At 41.3% G+C, this 21,334-nt stretch overlaps 1 protein-coding gene across 1 annotated transcript in view; it reads left to right on the top strand.

Annotated features, from left to right (window-relative positions):
- CTTNBP2 (cortactin binding protein 2) overlaps positions 1-21,334 on the top strand; it is a 145,707-nt gene that overhangs the window by 76,614 nt on the left and 47,759 nt on the right. Inside the window, 5 exon segments of the mRNA XM_045578665.1 lie at positions 2,439-4,074; positions 10,038-10,241; positions 12,081-12,180; positions 14,518-14,668; positions 19,191-19,442. Coding sequence (XP_045434621.1) covers positions 2,439-4,074; positions 10,038-10,241; positions 12,081-12,180; positions 14,518-14,668; positions 19,191-19,442 — 2,343 coding nt within the window.

The following is a 21,334-nucleotide window of genomic DNA, read 5'->3' as shown; positions in this document are numbered from 1 at the left end:
CCGCTGCCGGTGCATTCTGCCGTTGGGTCGATTTGCATATTAGACTTTTATTATATAGGATTATTCCTCTTTGTGCAGATAACTGATCTTTAGAGGCAGAACATACCAAAGTCACATAACTAAGAACTTTGAGATCAGAACATCTATTACATTTTTTAAAATTTTACCTTTATTGTTGAAAGTATTACAGATGCTCCCATTCCAGCCCTTCCTCCCAATGGACTCTGTCTACCCCTCTACCACCCCCTCCACAGGCCTTCCCTGCTATTGTCTGTCTGTGGGTTATACATATCCTATATAATAAAAGGCTAATATTCAAATCAACTGAATTAAGATCTGGAAATAGCATAAATACCAACCACTGGATTAACATGGTATATTCTTCCACTTGTTTGTGTCTTCTTAAATCTCTCCTTTTACATACTGTAGTTTTCTATATAGGTTTTTACCTCATTGGTTAAGTTTATTCCTAAGTATATTAATTTTTTTTTTTTACAATGGTAAATGGGATTGTTTTTTAGTTTTTCTTTCTAAGAGATCATTATCAGTGTATAAAAATGCCATTGAGTTCTGGGTGTTAATTTTGTATCCTGCTACACTGCTGAATTCATTTATAAAATCTAGCAGTTTTTGGTGGGTCTTTAGGGTTTTCTATGTACAATATTATGTCATTTCAGAATATGTATGGCCTGCAGGCGAGGGCAGTTGAGGGCAACCAGGTCAGCAGGGGAGGGCAGTTGGAGGGGGACCAGGCCTGCAGAAGTGGGCAGTTGGAAGTGACCAGGCCTGCAGGGGAGGGCAGTTGGGGAGACCAGGCCTGCAGAGGTGGGTAATTGGAAGCAACCAGGCCTGCAGGGGACGGCAGTTGGGGTGACCAGGCAAGGAAGGGAGGGCAGTTAGGGGCAACCAGGCTAGCAGTGGAGGGCAGTTGGGGTGACTAGGTTGGCAGGGAAGTGGTTAGGGGGTGATCAGGCAGGCAGGCGAGCTGTTGGGAGCCAGTAGTCCTGGATTGTAAGAGGGATGTCCGACTGCCGGTTCAGGTGTAGGATGGGGCCTAAACTGGCAGTTGGACATCCCTCGAGGGGTCCCAAATTGGAGAGGGTGCAGGCTAGGCTGAGGGACACCAACTCCTCCCCCCCCTCCCCCAGTGCACAAATTTCATGCACTGGGCCTCTAATTTTAAATATAAGCTGAAAACTGACATAGTTTCTGCTTTTTTCTACATTGTTATAAGAATGGGGGGAGGGTGCTAATAAAAAATATATTTTAAACTAATTTTCCATATGCCTTCCCTAGCAACCTATTATTTGAAGTATTTAGAAAAGTTAAATGTGATACCATAGCTTTAACTATAAATGTTTTTATGATGACTAAAATATGCCTGTAAATATAAGGACAGTACTATTGTTCTCCAAATCTTACCTAATCTACTTATAAAGTCACCTACAGATTTTATACAGTAGAATAGTGTGTGTATGAATAAACAGTAGTCTCTAATTATTCTTGGAGAATTATGTGTATTCCTGATCACCTATTTCACCTATTTATAGGACCCATTGCAATGTTACTTAACTTCTTCAAAGCAGGAAATATCCAAAGTAAGTAAATAACATGCCAGTGCCCTCGCTGGGCAGTGAGCCATTCTCCCCCTTCAGTCGCTGCCTAGTGCAGGAGCCCCACAGGAAGGTGTGCATTGACCTTCTAGGCAGAGAGAATGGCAAAGTCACAGACCCTGAGACAAGACCACATTTATGAGTGTTCGAGAAACTCAAAGGAAGCCAATGGAGTGGGAGCTAAGTAAGCAAGTGAGGCTGATATAGGAAATAGGGTCAGGCTTTTGGTTCACTGACATTGATTATAATTCTAATAAGATATTTATTTAGCTCTTTGTAGTTTTCAAAGAACTTTCATATATAATTTGATGTGATTTCTATAGCAACCCATCACAGAAACCTCGAAGTTAAAAAAAAAAATGCTATCTAATACAATTGGCAAATGGAAGAGCTTAGTATTTATTTACTGGAACTTTTTATTATCCTGTACCTCAAAGATTAGTTAGTAATTTTAAGGCATTAAACCTCAAAAAAAAAACAAAAAAAAAACAACAGTAGTTCCCTTACAGAGTTCTGATTTTACAAAAATAGAATGTATTCTGTGCTGTGAATTGAAAGATGAGATTACTCTTCTATAGTTAACTTGAGTAGATTAAGAACATTCTCTCTTGGTGTAACTTAGATGTTTTTCATAAAAGTAGTTACATCTATTTTCTCATTTTCATGAGTCTAAAATATTATTTTTCATAACACAATACACGCTGGAAATGTGGCATTTTAGCTAACCCAAATCATGTCACTGTAAGGAAAATCTCACAAGAAGCACTTCTCTGGCTAAAAGAATTTTCTGCGCATTAACAGAGCTGCCCTGTGATTGTCTTTCAGCTGGAGATGGAAAAGCTTCAGCTGCAAGCCCTGGAGCAGGAGCACAAGAGCCTGGCCTCCCGCCTGGAGGAAGAGCGCGGCAAGAACAAGCACGTGGTCCTGATGCTGGTCAAGGAGTGCAAGCAGCTCTCGGGCAAAGTCATCGAGGAGGCCCAGAAGCTAGAAGAGGTCACGGCCCGGCTGGACGAGGAGAAGAAGAAGACCGGCGCGCTGGAAGAGGAGCTCTCCGCCGAGAAACGAAGAAGCACGGAAATGGAAGCCCAGATGGAGAAGCAGCTCTCCGAGTTTGACACGGAGCGGGAGCAGCTGCGTGCCAAGCTGCACCGAGAAGAAGCACACACCGCTGACCTCAAAGAGGAGATAGACAAGATGAAGAAGATGATTGAGCAGCTGAAAAGGGGAACTGACAGCAAACCGAGCCTCTCTCTCCCCCGGAAGGCGAAAGATAGGCATTGGGACTCTGTATCTGTGGGAACAGAGGGACCTGTGACACGCTCGGTTGCCTGCCAGACAGACCTGCCGATGGAAGGCGCTGACCACGCAAAGAAGTTGTCGCTGGCTGTGCCTGGAAAGCCTCCCACGGGGAGCCCCCGCGTTTCTGCCAACGCCAAAGGAAGTGTGTGCAGCAATGCCACCTCGGTCAGACCGGGTGTGGACAGGCAGGCTTCCCAAGGTGACTTGATGGGCTCCGCTCTGCCCACTGTCTCATCTCCGAGTGCAAACAGAATTGAGGAGAACGGACCCAGCACTGGTTCCACACCAGATGTAACAAGCAGCACACCCCCGCTTCCCAGTAACGCTGCCCCTCCCACCCCGCAGACACCAGGCTCCGCTCCCCAGAGCTGTTCGCAGGCTCCCAGTCTGCACTCCCCGTGTGCCAACGCGGCCCTGCACCCGAGCCTGAACCCGCGCGTCCAGGCAGCCAGATTTAGGTTCCAGGGCAATGCCAATGACCCGGACCAAAATGGCAATACTACCCAGAGCCCTCCGTCGAGAGATGTCTCTCCTACGAGTCGTGAAAACCTCGTGGCCAAGCAGCTGGCTCGGAACACTGTGACCCAGGCTCTGTCAAGGTTTACAGGCCCTCCGGCGGGAGCACCCCCCAGGCCCGGAGCGCCCCCGGGCGGGGATGTGGGCACCCATCCTCCTGTGGGTCGGACCGGCTTAAAGACCCCCGGGGCAGCCCGAGTGGACAGAGGAAACCCTCCTCCTATCCCTCCGAAAAAGCCAGGGCTCTCCCAGGCTCCTTCCCCACCCCACCCCCAACTCAAGGTTGTCATGGATGGCAGCAGGGCCTCCGGTGGTGCCGGGGCCAAAGCGGACACCAAAACTGTGGCTTCGCCTCCTTCCAGTTTGCCGCAAGGGAGCAGGGTCATACACGAGGAGGCTCTCCCGAAGTCCTCCTCTCCCCAGCTGCCACCCAAACCGTCCATAGATTTAACTGTGGCTCCGACAGCTCTGGCCACGTCTCAGGTGGGTGCCTGGCCTGCAGAACCCCCAGGACTGAGCCAGCCTGCATGTGCAGAGCATCCCCCTGTCATCCCCACCGCCACTGCCTTTTGCTCCCCCATCAACCCTGTTAGTGCCTCATCCCGTAGAACAGGGGCCCCAGACAGCCTCCTGGTACCAGCATCAGGTAAAGGGATTGGCATGTTACACCCTTTTTAAGAATGTGGCCTGCCCTCTTACTTGCCTCAATTTCTTTCACATTGCCATGGAACTTTTTTTTAATATGATATATATTTTTTAATATATATATATTTCTTTCCTCTTTTTTTTTTTTAAATGACTCCAGGGTATGGTGATTCATCTTGCAGTGTTGTTATGATAAGTGCTTTCTTTATTTCCTTTTTTCTTTCTCTCCTTTTTTTCTTAGTAACCTGAAAGTAGTGGTTTGGAGCAGAAGGATACCATACATTTAGAGAGATGAAAGCATTTCTGTGGGAAGAAAGACTGTCCCTTCTTATTAAGTTGGTCTCACAGACTTTAAGATCAGTGGGTCGTCACCAGGCAGGGTGCCGCTTCTGGGATGACATACACGCAGTCCCTTCAAGTAGTTATTAGCACTACTGTCCCACTTGGATTATCACATTGATTAGATTTTTCTGTGACTGGTAGGTTCTAAATTTTAACATAAGCTTGGATTTAACTGTTTTTGACCTCAAAAACTGAGTGTGTATGTGTTTCAGCCTCTGAATTAAGAGTAGTTTGTTTATAATGTCATTGACTCTTATTCAGAGCTATCTTCTGCCAGCATGTGAGCACATGTGGTCAGCATGTGACCTGTGCTAGGGAAGGTGTCCGCTGCAGACATGCGCTATGAAGTCACAGAAGATGGGACTCTTGAACAAAGAGGTCGATAAAGATCTGGATTTTTTTCCCTTTTGTTTTATAGTTCCAGAGGAAGCACTGTGTTTTTATGGACATGGAGTGGATTCGTTTTAAATGAGCATCTAAGATACTGTTATGCTTCACAGTTCAGTTGAAACTTCGGAGAAGTCTTGCCTATCTCAGGATCTTAATGGTTAGCTAATGAGAGGAAACTTCGAGAGCTAAGGAAGATTTGAGTGGCGTTTTATTTAAAATTCAGGGAGAAGAGTGGAAATAATCAAGGAATGAACAGTACATCACTATGCAATTACAAACTGTCTTTTTGAAATTAAGTTTCAGAATTATGTTCGGGGGCAAAATTGGAAGCAGCAGGGACTTAGATATTAGTCAGGTTTGTGTTGGAATCTGGGCTTTGCCATTTACAGTTGTATGTTTGGGGTGCGTTTTCTTGAACTGAGCAAGTTTTCTTAATGGAACTTATGCTGCTAATGTGGGAGGGTGGCTATTAGGAGGATTTAACATAACGTGTGAGGAGCACCTTACAGAGCTTAGTGCAGCATGAGTGATGAAAAAATAGAGATGCTGTTACTGCTTCCGTGATATCATTGCTAAAAGCATTTTTGAAAATTTTCTTGACTTAAGTATTACTTGGTGATGTCTTTATGGCATATATATTTAGATATATATTTTATCCAAAATGGTATTACAGAGCTGGGTAGGATGTTGGCTGTTTCTCACAAGTTAAACTCGCCCTCAGAGGAGGGATTCTTGCTGCCATTCAGGAGAATCATGCTGCATGATTGTAAGGTAGTCACAAAACAGAAGTTCTAAAAACATTCCGACAGTGGAGTGTTACTGACATAAACGCACAGACTGTGAGACAGAAAACACTTCCTAGGAGATATAAAGTTTGTCAGGTGGTTTTTGTTTTTGTTTTTTTAAATACAAAGCTATCTTTACTTTGTACCTTGATGCTTTCTTTGCCTATGGCTGTTTTTGTCATGGCTGTGTTTCCGAGTTCAGCTGCAAAAGGCCTTTGGTCTCAGTAGATAAGCTTTAAAGCCAGGATCCGTGGTGGAGGATTATAAATTAACCTCTAAAGACAGAATTCCTAGCCCATGATACAAGGTTTACACTTGTGAGTATGTAAAATAGGGTTTATTCTTGTATTATTTATTGATTATTGCATTTCCATGAAAATAACTTCAGAACTACTCTTCCCCAACCCTGTATATTCACCAGAATGACCTGCATAAGATACAATGGAATTTTAGATTAGATAAAGGATCCATCTAAAAAATGCCCTTGGCTTGTGTCTAGAGACTTAGAGAATAAATACTGGAACTAAAGAAATAGCAGCCACTGAAAATGCATGAAAATGGTTCCCTTAAATTCTGTTCTCTGATTCTGTAATTTGCCCAAAATATTTTCAGAACTGCAGTTTTACCTTTGGTGGGATCACAGGTTTCTATTTCCTTTGATTAGAAGATGTGGTTTATGAGTCGAAACGGAGGCTGTGGAGGTAGTCATTCAGCCAGTGTTTACTGATCCAGCAGTGTGTTCAGGGAATGGAAAAGTTAATGTTACGCAGTGGGGGTGCATAGCTGCCCCATGGGTGTGGCATTTTCCAATTAACATAGATGGCTCCTATTTTTGCCACCCTGCTCATTGCAACTGGGAAGCACCAGAGCGGCCTCCATCCTGCTTCTTAACCCATCAGTGCCTGGTGAGGCCCTGCCTCTGCAGAGCAGAAGCTCATCGGAGGGTGTGGATCTCCTAAGCAGCCACCAAGGCACTGTGGTTGGCGAGGGCAGGGCCTGGGACAGCATGGCAGATGTGGGCTCATTTCAGGGGTGACGGGACACTGAGTGTAAGAAGGCAGGGCTAGTCCCTTTCTGCGTATCGCCTTAAAGAGCACGCTTACTCGGAACCATTAGTTTTTCCATCTAAAAATGAAAGCATTGAACCAAAAAGTAATAGTAGTTCCAAAGAGATTTGTTAAACTTGCCTGTTAAACTTTCAACCAACAGTTCAGTACCACTCCCTTCGTGGAGAAGCACTCGATCCCACGATCTTTCAAATAAAAAATTCTGTGTTTCTGGGTTGGCTTATGTCCGTGAGAAAGAATTCTGATTAATAAAGCACCGAGGAGATTACAGTGACAAAAGATACCACTTCAATGAATATATTATAAATTACTCTAATCCTATCAGCAGTTTCTATGGTCAAATGCTAAATTTTTAAATAATATTTTTTAGCTATAAGGAAATTAGTTTTTCTTGTTCCTCATGAACTTTTCAGGTAAACACATTTAATTGTCAAATGAATAGAAGTCTATACCAGAAATCACCCCAGGCAGCTGAGTTTCCATACCCTTGGAAATATTTTTTTTTTAATTTTGATACATTTTATTTAATTTGGCTCAGTTTGTTTTTTTCTTATTTGAGCATACATTTTAAAAGTTATTCCCTGGCTACGAATGGCTTACAGGCTACATCAGAAAACTAGATTGATCTGAGCTATAGCATTAACCTTCTCCACACCCTGAAGCTGATGCCAGGAGCTGGTCTCCAGTCTTCCTTCTGCATGGCACCTGTTGTCTGCCCCTTGTCACGGCATGTCTGTCAGATGCTCACCTCACTGATGTGTGCACATGGCACTGCGGAGCTGAATGACCTCGTTACAGTAACTGTATGACCGCAGATCTGTTCTGTCATTGCTTCAGCATCACTTAAAAAGTCAAGTAACTGTTGTCATTTTTATCATTGTTGAGAATCTCAAATGAGGAATAAATGATCATGGTAAGGTTTTATTTTTTCTATGCTTATAGAAGGACTTATTACAATAACTTAAGTTTGTCTGTGCTAGAGAAAATTGGAAATGATAGTGCGGACAAAAGATTTATTTAAACTTTAACAATACTTGGTATTTATAGAGCATTTTTCTTTGTAAATCTTTTTAAATGTACTGCAAACCTCTAACAAAATAAGGAAATTAATGTATATTTTCCTGCAGATTTGTGTAACAGAGATAGAACTATAAGACTCTTCAGTAGTCTAAAAGTTGAAAACAATTTTGAATAAAATATTTTATCTTATGGATAGCTTTTTATTAAAAACAGAGTTTCCCAGGAAATTATATCCATAGTTGAATATTTCTATATAAAGAAGTTAAAATATAATTATATTAAAATTGTCCCCCAAGGCTAGAATTGTATGGAAAAAATGAAAACAAATCCCCAAAGTATAACAAATCATTTATTAGATACCTGTTGATATTCTTAAAGGGATACCAATAACCACCAAGAATCCTTGGATGAGTTAGAGGGAAATACAGAGAGGAAGGGAAAAGAGGAGGAGAGAAAGAGAGAGATAAGGGAGGGAGGGAAGGAGGAAGGGGGGGAGGGAGAGAGGGAGGGATAAAGGAAGGAAGGAAGGAAAGGAAGAAAGGGAGTGAGGGGAAGGGAGGAAGGGAGTGAGGGGAAGGGAGGAAGAAAAAGGGAGGAAAGGAGGGAAAGAGGGCTGGAGGGAGGGAGGAAGAGTGTGTGCCACATTCCCTCCTGTTCCATGGAGGCCACAGCACAGTGCTTTCCTATTGCGTTTGTGTTTGCTTTGCAGTCAAGGTTTCATACCTTGGTGTCTACAGTTTTTGTTTGTCATCCATTTCTGATAAGTACTGATTTAATTTTTGTGGGCTTGTTTTTTTTGGTTTGTTTTTAAGAAAATACACAAGGTAAAATGTACCAGAGAAGAGCCTTCTTGTAAGTATGAAGTAAAAATACTTTTGTAAGAAGAGAAAATGAGTATCAATAGGAAAATATCACAAAGTTTAGATAAATATTTAATTTCATGACCATATGAATTCTATATGTCACTGCAGTCTAATAGGGTAACAGCAATACATTATTTATGGAACCAAATAAATTCTGAAGATATAATGCTCAGCTTTTAATTAGCAGTTCTAGTTTCATTTGTATGAACTGCTTTGTTTATTACAAAGAATTTTTTTTAAATGTTGAGAAATTCTTTGATATGTAGTTTTAATATTTATTAAAATAATTGAATTAAGATTCACTTATAAGGACTGAATATTACATACATAATAATGTAATGCCCATATACCTAAAATGGTATCCTGATGCCAGTGTGTAAAGAATAGAAAAGCTTCATCTGTTGTATGTTACGACACGGGATGTTACCGGATTTCTGCAGGAACACTGCCCTGAGGAGTGTGCACATGTGCCTTTATATGCAACCACCATTGCTTAGAGGTATTTGAGGCTCCGTAAGGAAGAAGATAAAAATGATGTGTTTTAAAACTTAATTGCACTTAAGCCAAAAATACACGAAATACCTACATGTCACATTAAATAAACATTTTTACTTTACTGTTTTTACAGCTTTTTGATCAAGGAAGAATTCAGAAAATTTTCCATGCTATATGCAGCCGACTTCACACACTTAACAGATTCTCTTCTAAAGCTGCTAAATACTGATGAAAAATATCTAACTGTGATAACTTTTTGTTAAATCTTATATGTACAGTGTCCTGTCTTGTTGGCTGCTTAAAATTTTCTGGAACACATGCTATAAAGATGGCCAGATAATATAGCCTTCAAAATTATTTGTAGTGGTATACTTTAGATCCAATCATATATGTAATGCTTCTATTAGCTATTGATACCGAATAGTAGTTGATCCCCATTATTTTTATTAAATAAGGGAATTCAAGGAGTATAAGTAGATTCCTTGACAGTATTTGGTCCATCTCAGTGGTTTTTGTAAAATTAAATACCTTGGAAACATTATCAAGAAAGGAGAATTTATATTTCTTACAACTATTTCTATCTTACACCTGAAGATACCAGTTAACTTTTTTAGATTGATATTGAAAATGAAAAAATTTGAATGTAATTTTAAAAAGCAAGTTGTTTTGAAACCTTGAAGATGAATTTGAACTTTTAAAATGAGACAGCCATCCTAGTTTCCTAAAACCAATCCCCACTTTAACCCTTATCTGTGCAAGACTGATGTCTAAAAGTAATTTGTGACCATGCATGTTAACCTAATTAGCAGACATAAAATTGAAATGACAGTACAGATTTGTGCTAAGTATTATAAATATTAACAGACTGATCATGTTAGAAGCCACATAATCCTCCAGGAATACATGTTCCTGTGTGTGTGTGTGACCCAGGAAGGAGTGGGTAAGTCTGTCACTGGTCCTTGTTCCTGTACTCTAACCAGACTCACTCACTTCAACCCACAGGCTGGTCACCCTCCCTAACCCCTTTGCTAACGAGTGGTGGTCCTGCCCCCCTGGCTGGCAGGCCCACCCTTCTTCAGCAAGTTGCCGCCCAGGGAAATGCCACTTTATTACCAATGCTGCTTAATGAAGAAGGACTGGACACTAGTTACTCCTGTGAAGATGGCCATTCTGCCTTGTATTCTGCTGCTAAGAATGGACAAACAGGTAAAGATGGTGACACTGTCCCCTCACTGTACTGCCCACTTGCCACAGGCTAGAGCATCAGAGCCCTCGGAACCACTGTCAGGAGCAAAAAGGTTACTTTGATTTCTGTTTTCCCTTACATGTAGTGGATAGTTTTTGTTGTTTTTTAATATATTTAATATATTAAACCGGGTTTGGCAAATATATTTTATTGATATTTTACAGAGAGGAAGAGAGAGGGATAGAGAGTTAGAAACATCGATAAGAGAGAAACATCTATCAGCTGACTCCTGCACCCCCCCCACAGGGGATGTGCCCGCAACCAAGGTACATGCCCTTGACTGGAATCCAACCTGGGACCTTTCAGTCCACAGGCCAACGCTCTATCCACTGAGCCAAACCGGTTAGGGCTTGGATAGTTGTTTTTTTTTTAATATGATTTAAAGATTTTGTAAACATTTGTAAAAATTCATATTGTGCAGTTCTATGATATAAAATGTTGGGCAGCTAGCAAAAAAAAAAAAGTAATCTTTGTTTTATATACAACAGAATGTGTTGTGTAGATAGGAAATTTAGATCAGTTACTATTCAGCACATTTTAGAATAAAGCACTCCCATCTGTGATCATGTTGGTGAGGACAAAATAACCCTAATTTGTCTGTTAGAAATACTTGATGTGTGTGAAAATCAGAGAAGGAAGTGTTAGTAGTTGGGAAAGATCAAAGGTCAGAAATTGTTCTGAAGTTGAAATAATCTAATTATTTGGACTTTTTTTTTAAAAGCTAAGAAATTGTACAACCATAAATGACATATTGATGAAATGTAGGAATTTTGTTCCTTAACATGCAAATCCTATATGCAAATATACTAACACACAAGGAAGTGAAAGACAAGGTGATTTCACTGCACGTGCGAAGCAGACAGCATTGCTGTGGAAGCCGCATGGCTGTGGCGTCATTCAGATCTCGCAGCTTAGCTTTACTGTGCTCAGGTGGATGAAATGGAAGATTCTAGTGAGCTAATAAAGGAGCTCATTTTTTTTTTAAATGTCTTTATTGATTACAGTGTTACATATGTGTCTTTATTCCCCCATTATCTTCCCCTAACCCCCCCCCCTCGACCCCCTCCTCCCCCGCTCATATTACCCCCCCCCCCCCCCCCGGGTGTCCGTTGGTTAGGCTTATATGCATCCATACATGTCCTTTGGTTGATCTCTCCCCCTTACCCTCACCCTCCCCTACCTTCCCTTCAAGGTTTAATGGTCTGATCGATACTACTTTTAAAGTACTTTGGAATTCTTTTTTTACTTCAAAAGCACTATGGGAATTTTTTTAGTATAGAGAAATCTGGTAAATCACAAGAGGGACACGAGGTCCCTGTGCTATTTATTACTGAGTCAGGTGGCTGTGGTTTCACCTGTATCCTCATTCATGGAGTGAAGTGTAGGATGACTACTGCACGAAAGCATTTTAAAGATTAAAACATAAAGTAAGAATTTAACTAAATATAAAGAATGGAATTTCAATTTGGTAAATGGATTTTGTTCTCTAGCCAATAACATTCTCTGGAATAGTCTGGTAAGAAAATCTGGTAAAGTGTTTTCTGGCGCCCGCCAGACAGTTCTTTCACTCCTCAGCAACTCTTCCCAAAGCACCGGCAGGAAATGAAAGCCACATCTCGGTGAGCCCGGGGTGTGACAGTCTCAGGGAGAGAGGCTGCTGTCCCCAGAAGCAGTCTGTGGAGGGGAACTGTGCACGGGAAAGGTCCTTTGGATTTAATAAATGTTCACAGCTTTTATAGAATTTGGCTCGCCAGCGCTCTACATGGGGGATTGAAGTGGCTTTCTTTTAAAACCCATAGATTATGAGAGATTGCTGCTGAATGCAGAAGCCCAAGTCAATGCTGCTGATAGAAACGGCTTCACACCCTTGTGTACTGCAGCTGCTCAGGGACATTTCAAGTAAGAGATGCTCTTAATTTATTTTACTATGAAAAGAGTATTCATATTTTGCTTACATGTCTTAGTTCTGGCTGAAGGTGCAAACTAGTGCTTAAAAACGATTGGCAAATAAACTTACTAAGTATTTTTGAAGATTTAAACATAAAGTAGGATCCTAAGTTTGCTCTTCTTAATAATTGGTAAAGAGTTGGATAGGAGGGGAGTGAAGGAGAAATATATTGTGTCCAAACCTCACTTGATTCTGAAGAAGATAATCTTTTGATCACATGTCAACAATAAAACGAACTGCTAGACTTTGTTCTTCACTATTTCCCACCACCCCAACACAAAGAAGCTTTTTTACTTAAGATCACACTAAAAGTAAAACATAGGACAGTATTATTTGTAACAGTCTTAGCTTTCTAGTAGCAATTTATTCATTATTAAATCTCAATTATTTACCTGATCATTAAAAAAAAAAAAAGGCAGAAACTTTACATGTTGAAAGTAATGAGAGCACAAAATCAAAAGAGCCTATCAGTTAAGATGTACATAACTTCATCAGTGATTCCTTTATTAGCTTATAAAGGCAGTTGGACATAGTAATGATTTTAAAAATTGAGTCATGTTACTAAAATAGAATATAGCTAAGTTTTTTCTCTGTGCTGAAAGGTAGTGGATAATTACAAGCTCTTTTCAACTTTTTACATAACTATCCTGATAGAAATGTTCTTTAACAAATTTCAGAATTCTTGAAGTAAATGTTTTAAGGTTCACACTAATGTTAGCCATTATAAATGGAAACTTCAAAATGCATCCTTGTAGTATACAATTTTCATTTTTTCTGCATGTCATCACCCTGAGTTCTTATTGAGGACCATGGGTCTTGCTTGTATTTTTGCATGTCTCGAGTCCTCCAAGAGGGATTTCTTCTGGGCTGTACTTTCCCTTTACAATCACAGGTAATCTGTAGGGCCGCTCGCTTGGATGGTATAACAGTCATGGGAATAGTATAGAGGCATGGATAGCTTTACAAAAAGGAAGACTGCTGGGGTTGATTCATTTAAATGTGTATGAGATACACACATATTAGTATGTAAGTTATTTTTCAAATATGTATAAATAAACCAAACCTTTTCAAGGAAAGCCAAGATACATGGAACAGATGGCTATCAGGTGGGGGGGGGGGGGTGGAGATGAGAGAAGATGAAGGGATTAAGCAAAAACACCCACCGTAGATATAAAACAGACACAGACAACAGTATAGCGATGGCCAGAGAGAAAGGCGGGTGGAGAGGCGGAAGTGGGCTAATGGGGAAGGAACAACGAGGACAGAAAGAGACTTGACTTTGGGCGATGAGCACATGATGGTGTGTGCAGATGATGTTTTGTTGAGGTGTACACTTGAAACCTGTACTTGGTAAAATTTATTGTGGAAAGTATTACAGATCCAGTGTCACCCCAATAACTCAATTTTAAGTAAAAAAGAAAAGCTTGCATCTGAAGTAAAAACAAATTAAGATGATGTGAATTGCTTCCTAATCCTTCTATGATTTATTTAGTCATCTCTTCTAAGTTTATTTTCGTCTAATTTTATAAACTCAAGCTTTCAGTGGTTAGCTAGTTAGTAAGAGCCACTGTGTCTTGAATTTGCCTCATTTCTGTCCATCTTGATTTTCAGGGCAGCGAATTTCTGCTTAGCTGTGCCTTCCTCATTGCAAACTAGCACCCCTCCCGGAGACAGGAAGCCTCCCGTCCTTTCCCCCAGGCAACCGTTCTCCCTGCCACCCTGCTGCTTTTTATAGGGGAGGCGCCTGGTGCCCTGCTGTCTGCACTATTTTTACAATTATTTTCTCCAGTGAAAAATCCCAGAGTGACTCAGCAGCCTTACTTTTTGTCAAGGTTCAAACTATTTTGAACCACAAATAATATATATGTCAAGCACAGTTAAATCATTCATTCCAGTAAGTGAAACTATTCCAAGGACTCCGGTTTTACAAGTTGGTTACAGAGAAGTGTCATAACCCAGGCTTCAGCACTTGACCATGGTTGCTGTTCTAAATTTTCAGGGGATTGATTAAGTTTGTGATTAAAATATATCTTCTAGCCTTGTTTAAAAAAACAAACAAACAAACAAAAAACCACACACACACACACACACACAAAAAAACAAACAAAAAAAAACAAAACAGTACCCTATATAATGAAATCCACAATAACATGACATATATTTATGTATTATATACATATAGATGCAGAATGACTTTAGCATTATTATCTATATTCAGTATCTCAGTCAGGTGGCACTTCAGGTATCAAACCAAGTTCCTGTGTAATTAATCACAATCTTGTGTGTAGGTGTGTAGAATTACTAATTGCATCTGATGCTAACATTAATCATGCTGCTGATGGAGGACAGACCCCTCTATACCTGGCCTATGAAAATGGAAATAAAGAATGCATTAAACTCTTGTTGGAAGCTAGAACTGACTGACGTGTAAAAACCAGAGTGAGTACCAGTCTTGTTTTGTTTGTTTGTTTGTTTGTTTGTTTGTTTTGGAGGGTTATAATTTGTCTACAAATTCCACAGCTAGAAAAATACGTTAAAATGGAAGTTGCTTTGCTTTGTTTTGCTTTTAAGATACTGGATAAGGACAGGGTCTGTTCTCAGAGTCTCTGAAAGCCTTGTCTAACCAGACCTTTACCTCTGAACCTCTGTTTATTCATCTTTAAAACAGGAAAATAAATACCTAGATCCTGACTTTTTTCAAAATTAGGGGAGATAGATAATGAAGGTATAAGTTTTCATTTATTTAACAAACATTTCCTGAGTACCAGCTGTCCTAGGGACTAGACGCAGGGGGCCAGATCACGGTCCCTCAGAGTGCTGGAGGGCCGGACTATATGAACTACTAATTCCTACTGTAACACCTCGGCTGCGCTCACTGCCCAAAAAACATGGCGGGCCGGATTAGACTCCTCTGCGGGCCGCAGTTTGAAGACGCCTGGACTAGAGAGAGAGCAGCAGCCAAAACAGCCCCTACCCTCATCCATGTTAATTCCTATTTTGGGGGGCAGTAGAGAGGGGGGCGACAATAACAAATAAGTGACTGGATAGTAGTCGGATGTTTAGGAGACGGCGGTACCTGTGGTCATAAGAATTGGTCAGAAAAGTCATCAGTGAAAACGCGACAACTGAACCCAGACCTAACGGAAGCGAGGGCACAGTCCATGACAGGAGGAAAGCTGTGTGCCAGGAAGAGGAAGTGCAGAGCCCGCAGGAGCGAGAGGGGGCACCCCCAGTGCACCTCAGTGAGGCGTGGGCTGTGAGGAGGACTTAGGGTGAGACAGGATGGTTTTGAACAGAATATGGATATGGATTTTTTTTTTTTTTTTAATTCTTGTCCGAGGATATGTTTACATTGGTTTTTAGTGAGAAGAGGAGAGAGAGTGAGAGAAACATTGATGAGAGAAAAACATTGATCAGCTGCCTTCCATATGCATCCTGACCAAGAATTGAACCAACAACCCTTTGGTGTAGGGGATGACTCTCAACACAACTGAATCACCTGGTCATGGCATGAGTTCACTCATTTTTATAAGAATCACTCTGGCTGAAACCAGTTTGGCTCAGTGGATAGAGTGTCAGCCTGCTGACTGAAGGGTCCCAGGTTCGATTCCTGTCAAGGGCATGTACCTTGGTTGCGGGCACATCCCCAGTTGGGGGTGTGCAGGAGGCAGCTGATTGATGTTTCTCTCTCGTCAATGTTTCTAAGTCTTCTATCTCTCTCCCTTCCTCTCTTTAAATAAAACATTTTTTTTTTTTTTTTTTTTAAAGAGAGAGAGAGAATCACTCTGGCTGCAGTGATAAGAAATTATAAGGGGAAGGGGCAGAGCAGATGCATAGAGGCCTGTCAGAATTCTGTTGTTTTAATCCAGGAAAGTAGTAATGGTTTGGATCAAGGTTGAGGGGTGGAGTGAGGAATGTTCCAATTTTGGATGTATTTTCAAGGTGCATTGTATATTTTGTAAAATTCTGTAGAAGTATAAACGGTGGCGACGGTGGCCATGACCGTAATAGAAAGAAAAAGTGGTGCATGATGGCTGAGAGGTCAGGCTCCAAAGTAAGACCCTGTGGCTTGAACCTTGCCTACATGGGGCACTGTGACCTCAGGCAGATTATCTTACTTCCCTGCTCCTTGCTTGATCCCTCTACAAAATAAGGCAAACAATGGCAGCCCTGAGTAGGGCTCTTAAAATGAAATAAGCCTGTCTATATCAGATGGTTGAGGAGTTGTAATGCGTAAATGAAAGGGAGTTTGTGATGAGATTTGCCGGTTATTTGTGTTGACATTTCTCCTAGGACTGAGGTTTGTTATTGCTAAGATGTTAGACACAAATCCTGTCTAATTTACTTCAGAACTGGAAGCACTCTGGAAATCCACTGTGGAGCCCAGCAGGCTGATGTAACGATTGACTTCACCTGGCTCAGTTCTGCTGGCCCTTACAAGCTGCACAGGTGAAGGGAGACCTAAACGGCTCAGCCACATGGATATGCATTTGAAATAAAACTTCCCAGTGAGCCCTCTGAAATTTATCTTCATCAAGCTATTGTGATACACGTGAAGACAGAGAACTCAGCTCTGTGTCCACTGACATGAGTTTCTCTGACCAGGGCTCGGCTAAGGGCTGGGAGAGTGAAGGAGCTTCCATCATGATCTTCTCCTCATTGGGCTCAGCTAGGCAGGACTTTATTTTTGTTAGAGTTGTAGTAATCACCACCCTCCAACAGAGTCCTGATGAAAGGCAAGTGTAGACATGGTAGTTTCTGTGCCATAGAGCTCTCCTCTCAATAGAGAATTGACTAAACTGGGCAACCATTTCATAGGAAACATCCTTAAATTTTTCTAGGATACTAAGGTGCAGTACCTGTTTTATAGGTCACTCTTAGATCCTGGGCTTTCTTAAGTAATTTCCAAAGAACCAACAATTAATGGTTATACCAGGGATATAAGTTAGGTATAAACATTTTCTATTGAATCCTATTGCTAGAGTTAAAAAAAAAAAAATCTGTTTTTTGAAAACCTGAGAAGATAGTCCAGTGTTACATTTATTCATGTTATTTTATATATTTTATCTAAGAAATATAATTTATCTAAGAAATCTGTGGTGTTATACACATGGATTTCATTATGAAATGATGAAATCCTGCCTTACATGTGAAAAATAAATTTTACAACACAAAGCTGAAGGAAAATAAGTAGTGCCACATAAAAATTTATCACATCCTGTAAATTGGAGAATCCAGAACTACATGCTCTCAAGCAAGATTTTGACTAGCTGAACAAAATTGTTGGAAGTACAGAGGTAAACAGAATAATTGATAGAGGATTTTAAGGCAGTATTTCTTGTGACTTTTAACAAGAAATCAGAGGAGAATGGAAGATGGAAAGTTTTCCAGGACCAGCTGTGTGACCTGTGTAATGTAAATTAGGGATGGGTAAGAGCACTTACACTCTGGTGCCTGCATGAGGCTGATACCCAAGTAAAGGCGTCCTCAGCCCAGCACAGAGCAAGCCAAGCCTTACAATGCTTTACCTCACCGGAGCCCTCAGGGCCACAGAGAAAATGGGCCTCGGTACTTGAGTTCTGGCTAGGAAAAGAATTCAGAGACAGGACTCAAACTCGAGAGTGAAAATTTCTTAAACAAGCAAAGAAAAGGTACACTCACAAAGAAATTTTGAGTGAGCTTCTCAAAGAGCTCTAGGACAGCGTTTTTCAACCGCTGTTCCGTGGCACACTAGTGTGCCGCGAGATGTTGCCTGGTGTGCCGTAGGTGCAGACAAGACAAGAATTTTATAATTTTTCACTATTTTGTTTACTTAATATTTCATAATAAAGTAATTATAAAATACTTTCTTTGTGTTTATTTGATTCCTATTCAAGAGAATTACTTTATATATAGTCAATATAGGCACAGAGTTAAATTTTTTTAACATTTTCTAATGATGGTGTGCCTCGTGATTTTTTTCATGAAACAAGTGTGCCTTTGCCCAAAAAAGGTTGAAAAACACTGCTCTAGGGTGTGGGCCAGGGCTCCTTTTAACCCCTGGCAGCTGGGGGCATGGGAGTGTGAGGTTCATGCTTTCTTCTTAAAGCTGACCTATCGTGGCCTGTCGGGTCATCTGCTGTCCTGGTATGAAAGTTGGATGGGGCTTTCCTTCAGCCCCCTCATTGTTCGCTAAGGGTAAGGTTCTGGCACAGGACTTAGCCACATGCCAGGGGCAGGAAGGTCAGGGGAGAATCTGACCTGCATGCCAGGAGACATTCTAGAGGAAGAGAGGATGCCTTAGGGGTGAGGTCCCCATTAACAATATTTATCTCCAATACTTGCTGTACCGGTTTCTCCCAGTGTTAGCTGTCCAGGACGTTCTGCCCTGGTCACCATCTATAACCGGGCCTTCATCCTTGCTCTACCTACCCCAGGAGGACTAGATGCTATTTCAGTTGCCGCCCAGCCGTGGTCTTGTTTCAGCCAAGTTGACTTCATTGGTATGCTGTGCAGAACCGGACAAAAAGCCACATTATCGGGGGACAGCATTAACAAAGGATCAGACTGTTACTATTTATGGTCTAATTTTCTTCCTTTTTTATTTTTTTACTTGAGGCCCAGTGCACAAAATTCATGCACAGGAGAGGGGGTCTGTCAGCCCAGGCTGCACCCTCTCCAATCTGGGATCCCTATCACAATACAGGATTGCTGGCTCCCAATTGCTTGCCTGTCTGCCTTCCTGATTGCCCCTGATAGCGTTTGCCTGCCAGCCAGATCACCCCCTAACAATTTTCCTGCCAGCCTGATAGATGCCTAACTGCTCCCCTGCCAGCCTCATCAGTGATATTCAGGATTGGAATGCCTGCTTTTCCCAGCTCATAGGTCCAAGCCCAGAAACATTTAGAGGTGAACTTCAAGTAATGCTGTTCTCAATATTAGTGTTGTAATTAACTATTTCCCTTGGTCATCTTATTTTCAGGATGGCTGGACACCAGTTCAGGCAGCTGTGGACACTGGTCATGTGGACAGCCTCAAGCTTCTTACGTACCATAGAGCACCAGCTTATGGAAAATCCTTGCATGAGGAGGAGACCAAGTCAGATGTGTTGGACTTGGATGGAGAAGAGAGTCCTAAAGGCACAGCCAAGCCTGTTGTTTCTGCAGACTTCATTAACCGTGCCGACAGAGAAGGCTGCACTGCTGCCCCTATTGCTGCTTCAAAGGGTTTTAAGGTGTGTCAGGTAGCAGCTGGCCTCATCACACAGCTGTGTTTGATGAGTGGCAGTGTTGTCTGTTGTTGACTTGTGTGTATGTCAGTGGATAATAGAAGACTAAGTGACACCATTACAGGAGATGATTAATTACCTATATGAAAACAAGAAATGTGAAAGTAATTTTAGATATTTTATCTCATCTAAAATTAGAAAAAATGGTTGATATTGATTTAGTCTGCTGGGTTGTTGAATTCAGTACCAAGGCTATGATACTAAATTAGAGGGAAGGCCAAGTCTCAAATACATGCCCTCTAACAAGAACAGCCCCATTACACCCTATATGAGCTGGCCTACTCATAGAGGAAGCTCTGGATTCTGATTATTAAGAAAATAACATAATATGGTGAACCATCTATTTATGATTCTTTTTTTGTAGTTAAGCCAGTTTGGAAAGAACTGCAATATGCTCTAGCAATAATAAGTTAATTAGAAAACTTCTGAGTGCAGAGCACTGTGTGTGCTATCATTTGTAGGGATCATTTATGCCATTAGGAAACTCTTAGTCCAGTGGTAAAGGTGTGGGGTACAAAAAAACTGTAGGATAAGAGAAGTACAAAAAATTAAACCAAGGTAATACAATGTCAACTATAATTGAAAAAAATTTTTCTCAAAATGTAGGGTAATAAGTGTAATTAGAAGAGTATAATAATAGACATTTTTATTTTTGTGGAAAAAATGGAGAGAATAGATATATTTCGGAGAGCAGAGTTGCATGGATGTTGGGTTCTTAAATGACTCATTCTAGAGGAGATGGAAACCATTTGGAGCTTCGCAGAGTAAGTTAGATTTGCCATCATCACTGGGAAAAGAGTAGTTCAGATGGAGGGAGTAATAGGAACAGAGAGTGGGAAGGGCAGGTGGTAACAGCTCCAGTTGAGCTACTGAAGAGAAGTGAGAAGAAATAAGACTGGAGTGGGAATATCATGTGATGTCATGGACCTTCAGTGACATATTAAGAAGTTTGGGCTTTATTTCCTAATCAGAGTAAAGCCACTGAAAGGAGCACAAAAATTAACTAGGTTAAAGATGATGAGGGTGGTAGAAATAGGAAGAGAAATTGCAGACTAGAAATGCCCTAAGGAATGAAGACAGATTAGACATGGGAAATGAGGGTGCTGAATAGAAGGATAACAGTGATGTTCCCGGAAAGAGAAGAGAGGCGTCGTTGTGATCAGGAGGACAGAATGTGAGTGCAGACATGCTGAATGTAAATGCTGTGTTGTGTCCATCCAGAAGGAGACCTCAGGAATAGCTGAAAATGTGTACTTGGAGCTGCTTGTTGCGTAACTTCTGTTATTGGGAATTGCATTGGGTGCCAGAAAGAAGCATGAAAGCGGTAGCTTGCAACCTGTCTTCACCCCTAAAAGAAAATCGTTGAGTATAAAACAATACGTTACCGATAACAATACGTACCTGTGCTCAACCTAAAGGCAAAAAGCCAACACAAAGGAGTGAAGCAGAACCCGAGCATGGCTGATCTGGAATATTCAGCTAATGAGCCTCGTGCTGGGCAGAGAGAGGAACCTGCTCCCCAGCTTGTGTCACGCTGCAGGGTAGGGCGCAGTGTTATAGTTCAGCTCCTTAATTAGGACTCCCTGGCAGGCCTGGTGCTTTTGACAACCAAGGATGGCATATGGCTACCCAGGCCCCTGGCAGGTGTGGGTGCTCTGTCATTGTGGGATAAAGGGAACTGCAACCCTTCCCTCACTTAGAAGATGTCTCACCCTGAATTCTCTTACTTTAAGAAGCATAAGATGAATTTTGAATAAGAAAAGGAAGATTTTTAAAAAATGAGATTGACTGACAATATTCACACACCTCTAAGTCAAATAATAGATTACATTAATGGA

This window comes from Pipistrellus kuhlii, unplaced genomic scaffold (assembly GCF_014108245.1).
Source record: "Pipistrellus kuhlii isolate mPipKuh1 unplaced genomic scaffold, mPipKuh1.p scaffold_m20_p_10, whole genome shotgun sequence".
Classification (NCBI taxonomy): Eukaryota; Metazoa; Chordata; class Mammalia; order Chiroptera; family Vespertilionidae; genus Pipistrellus; species Pipistrellus kuhlii.
This window is presented reverse-complemented; position numbering and strand designations above follow the sequence as displayed.